Source organism: Phycodurus eques, chromosome 11 (assembly GCF_024500275.1).
Source record: "Phycodurus eques isolate BA_2022a chromosome 11, UOR_Pequ_1.1, whole genome shotgun sequence".
NCBI classification, from domain to species: Eukaryota; Metazoa; Chordata; class Actinopteri; order Syngnathiformes; family Syngnathidae; genus Phycodurus; species Phycodurus eques.
Window position 1 is genome coordinate 17,741,599 of NC_084535.1, and position 10,971 is coordinate 17,752,569.

The window sequence follows — 10,971 nt, forward strand, 5'->3', positions numbered from 1 at the left end:
CCAGGTCTGGAAGTAATCGGCTTGGGTGTGGTCAGTGAAAATGACCACAAAAAAAAAATGTGATTAGCCACATTTAAATCATGATTTAACAAGGAGGGAGACATTACCTTTTCCATACAGGGCCAGGTAGCTTTGAATAGTTTTTGGTTCCTTAATAAATAAAATCACCATTTACAAACTGCAGTTTGTGTTTATTGGGGTTATCTTTGTCTGATATTTACATTTGTTTGATGAGCTTAAACATTAAAGGGCGGAAACTATGCAAAAATATAAGAATTTAAGAAGGGGACAATACTTTTTCACAGCACTGGAGTCATATGCTTGACTAAACTCTCTAGATAGCCTGTGAATCGGCTTTACATATCCTGTTTACTCAATACTGTACATAGTTGTACAATAAAGTGTAGTTCTTGATGACCAAACTCAGAGAGTGAGAACATGGAAGCAGGTGGTGGCTTTTCGCCTATTTTGAGTGGATGTGCCCCCACAGGATAGAGAAGCCCACCACTATCTGGAATAGCTTTCGATATGTCAATCAGCTTCACTACACTTCAAAAGACTGCAACACATACCTTTTACTCTAATGTAGCCTCCAATGTAGAGGATGACTGATTATACTTGAGCACGAGGAGACCTGCGTAGTCACTGTTGTTCCTAGTAACCCTGGGCAAGGAGATATATTTTTACTTTCTATCAGAGAAACTGTGCCCAGTCGGTGTAGTTAAGATCAGAGAAACAGGCTTTAAAAAGAAGGACTGACTGTTCTCTGTCCACAGTGACTATTTGTCGATTGCTTTGTGGTACCTCTAATGACTGACTTGTTGAAGCTATGAGTTTGTGATGTGCTTACGTACATGAGAAAGAAAACGAGTAGTCCTCTGACTTTGGATTATCGCAACTCTTGAAATTTTGCTTTATTTGTAGTTTCCCAAACTGATGTATATACTGGAAGTAAAAATGAACAACAGCCAGCACAGTGAACAAAGGTATTGAGTTGACCAAAGAATGACAGTGACAAGCATTTCTGAATGCTACAGTCAGTGCAAATCTGTGTTTGAGCTTGGCATAGTGCTTCTTTTTCCTTTGCTATAGAGCCAAATTTGCCCCTGGCTTTGTCTTTAGAGCAAGTTAAAATAAAAACATTGTAATAAGTCATTTTATCAAGGCTGACTAAAACTAAGCTTCTCTGCAATTAACTGCAATTGTTACTTCCATTTACAACCATAAACACAATGTTGTTTGAGTTTTTTTGGGGGGGGAATAAGATAAGAAAGTGGGCCCATGTTTCACACTACACTCACAGGGAGTCATCTTAAACTCACAGGGAGTCATCTTAAACTCTAAGTCACCTTCAACCTTCTCTGGGTGTCAAATTATTGCAGTCAACAGATTCTTCAGGCAAAGAGATTATAGCACGGAGCAGGGATTTCCCCATAACTGGAAGGCTGCTGAGGGTCACACTGTACAGCAGGTTACTTATTTTCTGCCCATAGGTCAAAAGAGGATGTAAAGGCATTTGGTGATGTGATTCAAATAAATATGAAAATATTCACAAAACATCCTGTATCCCATTTTACCAAGTTTAGAATGAGTGATGTGGCTAAAATAATGTTTCCCTTGAGTCTTCACTGGACTCACAAGTCACCTATTAACATTTTATAGCATAACTGGGTATACCTCTGTTCCTTGACAGACATCTAAAAAATGTATATTAATTTTACAATTTCAAACCTCATTTTTGTAGCCGATGTTGCATAATTATACTTTCCCAAGATTATACCAGAGATAAAATCATGATCAATAAATTATTTCCCCCCAAAGAATTTTGTATTAAGCGGCGATATACCGTCAATAAGCGTTCTCATGATTTGTTCCCCCCCCCCCCAAAAGAAAAGGTTGAAAAAGAATTGGAAAACAAGTGAAAACATAATTGCATACAAAAATCTGCAAATAATATAATCCATCCATCCATTTTCTGAGCCGCTTCTCCTCACGTGGGTCGCGGGAGTGCTGGAGCCTATCCCAGCTATCATCGGGCAGGAGACAGGGTACACCCTGAACTGGTTGCCAGCCAATCGCAGGGCACATACAAACAAACAACCATCCGCACTCACATTCGCACCTACGGGCAATTTAGAGTCTTCAATTAACCTACCATGCATGTTTTTACCATGCAGGCGGGGCCGGGGATTGAACCCCGGTCCTCAGAACTGTGAGGCAGATGCTCTAACCAGTCGATCAATGTGCCGCCGTCCGTCCGTCCATCCATCCATTTTCTGAGCCGCTTCTCCTCACTATGGTCGCGGGCATGCTGGAGCCTATCCCAGCTATCATCGGGCAGGAGGCGGGGTACACCCTGAACTGGTTGCCAGCCAATTGCAGGGCACATACAAACAAACAACCATTCGCACTCACATTCACACCTACGGGCAATTTAGAGTCTCCAATTCATGCAAGTTTTTGGGATGTGGGAGGAAACCGGAGTGCCCGGAGAAAACCCACGCAGGCACGGGGAGAACATGCAAACTTCACACAGGCGGGGCCGGGGATAGAACCCCGGTCCTCAGAACTGTGAGGCTGACGCTCTAACCAGCACGCACACACACTCACTCACCTGCCTTCACTAAACACATACACACACTCACTTTCGCTCACCTGCCTTCACTCACGTATGAATTTGTGACATCCCATTCCTAATCCATTGGGTTCAATATGACATTGGTCCACCCTTTGCAGCTATGACAACTTCAATTCTTCTGGGAAGGCTGTCCACAAGGTTTAGTAATGTTTTTATGGGAACTTTTGACCATTTTTCCAGAAGCGCATTTGTGAGGTCACACACTGATGTTGGACGAGAAGGCCTGGCTCTCAGTCTCTGCTCTAATTCCTCCCAGAGGTGTTCTATCGGGTTGAGGTTACGACTCTGTGTAGGCCAGTCAAATTCATTCCCACCACATTCTGTCATCCATGTCTTTATGGACCTTGCTTTGTGCACTGGTGCACAGTCATGTTGGAAGAGGAAGGGGCCAGCTCCAAACTGTTCCCACCAAGTTGGGAGCATGGAATTGTCCAAAATCTCTTGGCATGCTGATGTATCCAGAGTTCCTTTCACTGGAGCTAAGGTGCCAAGCCCAGCTCCTGAAAAACCACCCGACACTATAATCCCCCCTCCACCAAACTTTACACTTGGCACAATGCAGTCAGACAAGTACCGTTCTCCTGCCAACCACCAAACCCAGACTTATCCATCAGATTGCCAGATGGAGAAGTGTGATTCGTCACTTCAGAGAATGCATCTCCACTGCTCTAGAGTTCAGTGGTGGCGTGCTTTACACCACTGCATCCAACGCTTTGCATTGCACTTGGTGATGTGGATTCAGCTGCATGGCCATTGGAAACCCATTCCATGAAGCTCTCTGCGCACTGTTCTTGAGCTAATCTGAAAGTTACATGAAGTTTGGTGGTCTGTAGCGATTGAATCGGCAGAGTTGGCAACCTCTTTACACTAGGATATATATTGTAGGGCTGCACAATTAATACAATTTTAATCGTGATCGCGATTTTTTTACATTTAAAATGCGGGCACTGCTTCATATGAAATGGGATTTGTTTGCAGTTGTGCCTGCGTTTTAGTCAGCCAGCCACCAGGGGGTGAATGTATGGTTAAGGCTTCATTAAGGGCCGCGCTCCGTGGCCAACTTAAAAATAAAGCTTAAAATGACATTGCTGTCCAATGTAGTAATATATGAAGCTTTTATTTTGAAAATGGCCCTCTCAGTACGTTGGCGGCGAGGGGGCGTGTCACGGTAAGACACTGTTCACAATCGTAGTGGCTGCCTTAACTTAAAGTTTTCTGTTGGCCTGACTGCAGTAAAAGACGCCAGAAGTAAATATAGAGGGAAATCACAACTGTCGAGTTCTTTGCAATTTATGACCGTGCACGCCTGACCAATGGTCAAGCAGAACAACGTAGATGTACCGTTCTGACGGGGATTTTCAAATGAAAAGTCTGTGCGTACAGCCTAATGTTATTGCGTTTTATGCATTAACTGTATTTGCTTCCATTAAGTTGCAATTCGTGATTGCAATTTGTAATAGCATATTTATTCAGTTAGCTCTTGAAAAAAGTATAATTTTTTGTTATTATCGCTCATTTATTCATTTAAAGATTCATATTAATTGTGATTACAATATTGATCAAATTTATATCGCACAGTTCTAGTTGCGACATTAAAAAAAAATCAAAATCAAGCTAAAATCACTATCAACAGATCAGCTTCCAGAGTATTTCCAAAAACCTCTTCAACGGTACACCTTACATACACACTGAATTATATCCTGGCTCATATAAATAAGTTTCAAAACATGCTTAAATTAACCCTTTCACACATGCAAATCATACCAAATGGAGTCTGAACATGGACCGCAGCATCTCTTACTCATAGAAACTTGATGAGACAACCCGCTTAGCCTCTGATGACGATGACAAAAGATTTAAGAAATCAAGGTAATAGTCACGATACAGTGCAGTTTGTTATCATTTGAAACATTTTCATTTTAAATAATCTACCAGAGACTAAATTGAGCTGCAAACTTTAACAAGCAAAAAAAAAAAAAATAATAATAATAATAATAAAAGAAGACCAAGTCAATTTACTGATGACCACAGGATTTTAGTCTTATCTTAACAGACAGGAGCCTCTGCTTTCTGTCTATGTTGAAGCAGCATTTAGCTATTATTCTGCACACAAATGGAATAAGTTGCCAACAGAAGTGACATCACGCCAAGTGGGCATGTTTTTAAGTCCAGGTTAAAAACTCTTCTTTTTTCCCCCATGCTTTTTAGAGCATTTCCACTTTTAAATGATATTTCTTGCACTGTATGTTGTTTTAATTGTATTTTTTTCCTTTGTTTGTTTTAAATGTTTATAAGCAGCTTTTTCTTTGTTCTTAAATGCTTTTAATCATGTAAAGCACATTGAGTTACCTTGTGTATGAAATGCGCTATATAAATAAATTCGCTTTACATCAATGCAACAACTTCAGCAGCTTTCATGTTTTTTTTTTTTTTTTTTTTTTACATGATTAAATGTACAGTACAGTACAGTACAATTTATGGGCTGTCCGGCTAGAGAGGAGTGGCTCTTAGCAGGACCTAACGGGCTTGCTAGACAACATTCTTGCAAGCTGTGGGGCCGGCCTTCGGCCCAAACAAAGCTAATTAGTGTCGTGTTATCAAATGCCCTCAGTTAAATGTCGAAACGACCAATGACAGAAACTCTAGTTAATTTCTAAAATGTCGAACAAACATTAACGACAAGTTATCGCCAACATCGTAATGTCAATATGCTGTATTACATTCTGTATTTTATTACAGGAGGTCCTCGAGTTATGACGTACTCAACCTACAACGTTTCGACTTTATGACGCCCGTGCCTCGTCCGCCATTTTATCCCCAGCACCATAGTGTTTCTGCTTAGCTAGTGCATAGTGCTTGTCTGTGTTTGTGCGCCGGGGGTATCTTGGTCTTTTTCGCCCTCCTTTTTCACACTCTCAGCAGTAATGGTAAGTACAGCATCTTATTTTTTTATTTGAATGTATTTTAGTTTATTTATACGAAGTGTTAACCTTTCCTGCTACGGTCACCTGACCGTGGTCGGGAGACGCCTTCTCCAGGGCCGAGGTTGTCCTCCTCGGGGTTAACTCCCTTCTCTCGTTGCACAGCTGAGCTGGATGGCGGCAACAATAAAGGCACGAAGCACCGATTTGCTGCTTTAATGGCTTTATTAGCTCCTCTGCACATTCAACAACAACTGGTCCTCCTCTACACACTCGCACTTGCGCGCACTCCTTCCTCCTTCACGCATGCGCAGGCAGTCCCGTCTCACTCACACCTCGACGCACACGCCCACACACACTGAGCTTGCTGTCACAATCACGTGTGACAATACCCGTAACAGAAGTATTTCGACGTAAATTTCGACTTTAACGGTGAAATCCGATTTACGGGGAAAATCGGGTTAAGTCGCTAGCGTAGGAACGGAACTCGTTTGTAAATCGACGACTTCCTGTATTCATAGTGTTTCCTTCACTGAAAGCTGATTCTTCGATAGCAGGGTTCACAGAACTTTGGGTCAGAACCCATTGTGGATCAATTTTTATTGTGTCAGAGTTAAAGGCTCTAGCTGTTTTATTCATCATCGAGTAGGCACATAATTCCCGTTTAAACTTTTCCAAGGTTATATGTACAGCAAAGTATATGTCAGTGTTAAGGCAGTAAATAATTTATTTTAGGAAGCTTGTGTCCAATAAAAATGCTCCATTTAAACACCTCCTTAAACACCTCATATGAGACAGAGATCTTGTTTGTTAACTATTTATGTTGTTTGTAATCAAGCATTTTAAAAAATAAATATATAAAAACAATCGCAACTACTGTGCTGAATAGACGGCGGACCTCCATCTCGATAAATGACGTTACGTTCCCGACAACGTGTGCATGTCACACAGCTGTTCCGATTAAATGTAGTGCACATGATGTATACACCTGATCGGAATAGCTCACGTCACATATAAACACTTGAACAAGAGTGCTTCAATCGGAATGGCAAAAACAATCTCCATGTAAGCTCAGCTACTGTGTGTTTTTTCTGCCGAAAACGTGCCCTTCACCTGTCAATCAAATATATGTTGACGTTCGTTGTAGTTGACCACTGGCTGAATAACGTGGGCCACTGAAGTTATGCTTAATAAACAATTTATGTTCCTGTGTTTGTGTTAATTGGGGACTAACACACACCACAATGCGGAGCGAAGCGCTGATGTTTTAAACGACATACAGTGCGGTGGAGCGAGCTGTTTAGCTCAACTTGCTACCTCGTTAGCTTACAGGCTATCTTATTAGCTCGCAACAAAAATAAAATACATTTAACTTTTCTTTAAGTGTCTCTGTAGTGTGAATCTACACGCTGCATATGGAGCAAGGCTGTGGAGCGTGGAGTATTGGACGGAGCCAACACCGGCAAGAGTGTCCGCCGGCTTTCCATGAGCCCACTAGTGGCTAATGACTCAGCTGTTCAACTCTTGTCAGCTCATTGTGTGATGCGCACGCCGTCTCACCACAACAATGACAATTTATTGAGTCCGGAAAAATTATTGTGTCCATTTTATTTATCGAACGATAAGTCGAGATAGTAATTATCGTGATAGGCCTAAAGACTATACTGATTAAAATTGTTAGTAAGAACAAGCGCTAAATCTGGTATGCTGCATTGCACTAACTAGACATGAGGTGTCCAAAATATCAACCAGTCATTAAAGACACCAACAAAAACTGAGCCCCAATTGATTGTGCAGCAGTTTACCACCAGAAACAAACCATTCAGCAACCTCACTGTGCTTTGCTAGAATTGTTGCTGCAGACAGGCAGGAAGTTAAAAACAGTGGCCGCACAGAGAGCAGCATTATTTGAGTTAAAATGCTACCACAATACTACAAAGCTGTGTCTACGCAGTCATTTTCCAACTTAAATCGGTCTAGAGATGGAGTCATACCTATTCATCATAACACGATAGTGGTATGCTTGTGACTGCTGTTGAAATAACTTATAGTAGGTGTAACCAGTGATGTCAGTAATGCGTTACTTTGTTACTCAAAAATCCGCCATTTTGATTAACGAGCAAAGTAACATGTTACTTTTCCCGGGAAAGTATTTAGACTACAGTTACAATCCAAAAATAGTTACTTTTGCATAATCAATGTCTATCACCAAACAGTAATTTGTAGCTTGTGATTCAAACAAAGACAAGTCCAAATGTGTACACGCATGTAACCGAGAACGCCCTTTTATCCAACAAATAGAAGAAAGCGATTGGAAAGTGACTGTGGATTCTACACTGCACAGTGACGGTGCAGTACCATAAAGTGCAAAGAAATGCCCGATTTCATTGTCGCCACACTATTTTTCATATTTTCCTTAGTGAAAAGTGTATTTGATTGTTGTTACCTTTTTATTTACACATTAAGAATACAGTTTTACTGCCGTGCTAACGCGCAATGCATTGTGGGTTAATTATTCATACGGAGTGCGTGATTACCATTCGGTCATGGAGGGTAAGAACTGACTCACTGAAGGACTCACAATACTTCTCTTAAATAATATTTACAATGAAACGTGAGAACTCTCAACTTTGTCTGACAGCTGTTTGAACGCTCTGCATGGCTGATATCACGTAGTAAGAAAAAAAGATTTCTCGCTCTTCACATTAAAATTACTGTGGTGGGAGCAATGGTCTGTGTGTCACTCACTTTCACATTTACGTGCACGCACGCACACGCACACACAGTTGCTTTCATGGACCACAATCGGCACTGTACTGATAATGGTGTGCTTGTTTACGTTTAGGAACTTACTTTATTGTGTTGGCATGTCAAGTCTGCACTACGTTTGCTGATTTAATGTGGCTTCAACTACATTTAACTTATTGTCTCATGTTGTCATTCTGTAACTTGTGTGGCATACATTACAAAGTAATGGGTACGGTTAAGCTAGTGTTTTTTTTGTACTGTGGATAAGTGACATTCCTGCCACTTGTCAGCTGCCGAAGGTAACTAAAACATTACTTTTTTCTGAGTTACTTTTGAAATCAAGTAATCAGCAAAGTAACTAAGTTACGTTTAAGCTTAAGTAATCAGTAAAGTAACTTTGTTACTTTTTCAAGGTAACTGTGGGAGCACTGGGTGTAATCCAAATGGAGGCTCAAATTAATGGAAATAAACAACAAAACCTCTGGTATGAAGCCTAAATTCAATCATGAAATTAAATATGTGATACTGCAGGAAGTCTATTATGTGGTTTGCTTTCAAATTGGGATGCTATTTATATGCCATTCCCTACCATGCATCAACGAAAGAAAAAGAAACAACTGGTATTAACATCATGTAACACGGCTCATCATGTGGAAGGAAACGTCAAAAAAAAAAAAAAAAAAATTAAAAAAAAAAAATATATATATATATATATATATATATATATAAACAGTGAATATGATTGGACAGGGATATGCTAACAATATTTTTAGCAGTCTTTTTAAAGTTATCCATTACCCAGGTAGAACGGTGACAGACTGGTTAGCACATCCGCCTCACAGTTCTGAGGACTCGGATTCAAATCTGGCCTCGCCTGTGTGGAGTTTGCCTCTTCTCACCGTGCCTGCGTGGGTTTTCTCCGGATACTCCGGTTTGCTCCCACATCGCCAAAACATGCACGTTAGGTTAATTGAAGACTCTAAATTGTCCATAGGTATGAATGGGAGTGCTAATGGTTGTTTGTTAATGTGTGCCCTGCGATTGGCTGGCAACCACTTCAGGGGTGTACCCCGCCTCCTGCCCGCAGTTAGCTGGGATAGGCTCCAGCACGCCCGCGACCCTAGTGAGGATAAGCAGTGTAGAATATGGATGGCATTACCCAGGTCTCCGAATTGGTTTCATGGTCTATATTTAAAGTTAGCGACAATGAGGTTTGATATAATGCACACTACAGTCGTTCAAACTCATTTTAAAGCCGTGTTCCTGGGGAGTGGCAGTGATAGCCATACGATACAATCAATAACAATACATGGTGACTCCATAGTCTGGTATGTGATCTTTTGGAGGAGCCAGCTAGAAACAGAACAAATGACCGACGACTACAAAAGTACTTTGTCATCATCACCATACAAGCAACATTTATTTCGTAAAGCTTCTTCCCGATATTTCGTTAATAACAACAACAAAACTATTGTTACCGACAGCGCCCGTGGCTGTTAGTACACATAGGCTTGCTAACAGCTGTATCATTTTGCTAACAACAAATCAATACCTCTTTATTAAAGACCCCTAACGAATTCACGCAAAAATAAACGTAGTCATCCAACAGAGCAAGTTCAACGTGGGTTCAGTAACTAGGTCGAAAACAGCCGTCGTGCTGTCGGGTCAGGGGGGCGCTGTAGCATTTAGCTTCAATGCTAAAGCTAACGAGCTAGCCTAGTAATGGAAACAATCATTCACACAAGCTCAAACGAGAGGCATTGAAACGGAACAATGCTGTTCCTCGATACTGTCACGAGAAAATAGTCATAAATGTAGAAAATGTGGTGATATTCACCTGTAATTCGGCACGTTCCACGTCCCATTGTGCCCTCTCTACTTCGAAACGGGCCCATTCGTGTTGGAGGAAGTGTAAGATCCCCGGGATACTGTACTGCGCCCGAGCCGCCTCCCCTGCGTCACCATCAGGCAGCGGTCCTTTACCAGCGCCGGGTAGAACCGAGTTGTTATTGTTGTTGAAGAACACGCCGGGGCCCGCCTGTTCGTCCATGGCCGGGCTCGGTGGAATGAGTTGTCCTCTGTCTCACCGTTTCTTGTTGCTAGATACAAGCCAAGGGGCACCGAGCTCTAGACGGCGCACCGTCTTGTCGAGTCCGGGGAATGAACTCACTTTCTGACAGCTAGCTGTCATTGAATGACGTCAGTGGAAAAAAAACGCCTACATGTTAGCTAGCTGGGTGGGGGTCACACTCTCATTACGTTACACTAACAAGTGAACGTCACTTGAGCATGGTGGTGGGAAATTGTGAATTATCTTGAAAATGAAAGCATTGTACTATTACGTTACACTAACAAGTGAACGTCACTTGAGCATGGTGGTGGGAAATTGTGAATTATCTTGAAAATGAAAGCATTGTACTATCACCTGACAATCACCCCCCGCCCCCCAAAAAAACACAACGATAAGCAACGTCACTTTATTCATATCTGAATTATAATCGTGTGGAGTAATCTGTACCAGGGGTCACTAACATTTTAGAAACTGAGATACTTCTCAGGTACTGATTGATACCAAGGCGTTTGATACACACTTCTGAAATGGCAAATATGTACAGCTTACCTTTAAGTGTATGTTATTAATAACTAATGATATTCATCTATGTG

At 41.4% G+C, this 10,971-nt stretch overlaps 1 protein-coding gene across 6 annotated transcripts in view; it reads right to left on the reverse strand.

Moving 5' to 3' along the window:
* LOC133409498 (striatin-like) overlaps positions 1 to 10,490 on the reverse strand; it is a 36,131-nt gene extending 25,641 nt beyond the window's left edge. For all 6 annotated transcript variants that reach the window (XM_061689586.1, XM_061689585.1, XM_061689584.1 and 3 more), the window contains exon 1: positions 10,145 to 10,490. In XM_061689586.1, the coding sequence (XP_061545570.1) occupies positions 10,145 to 10,357 (213 nt within the window). In that variant the 5' untranslated portion in view covers positions 10,358 to 10,490. The remainder of the gene's footprint in view (positions 1 to 10,144) is intronic.
* Positions 10,491 to 10,971: the final 481 nt, after the last annotated feature.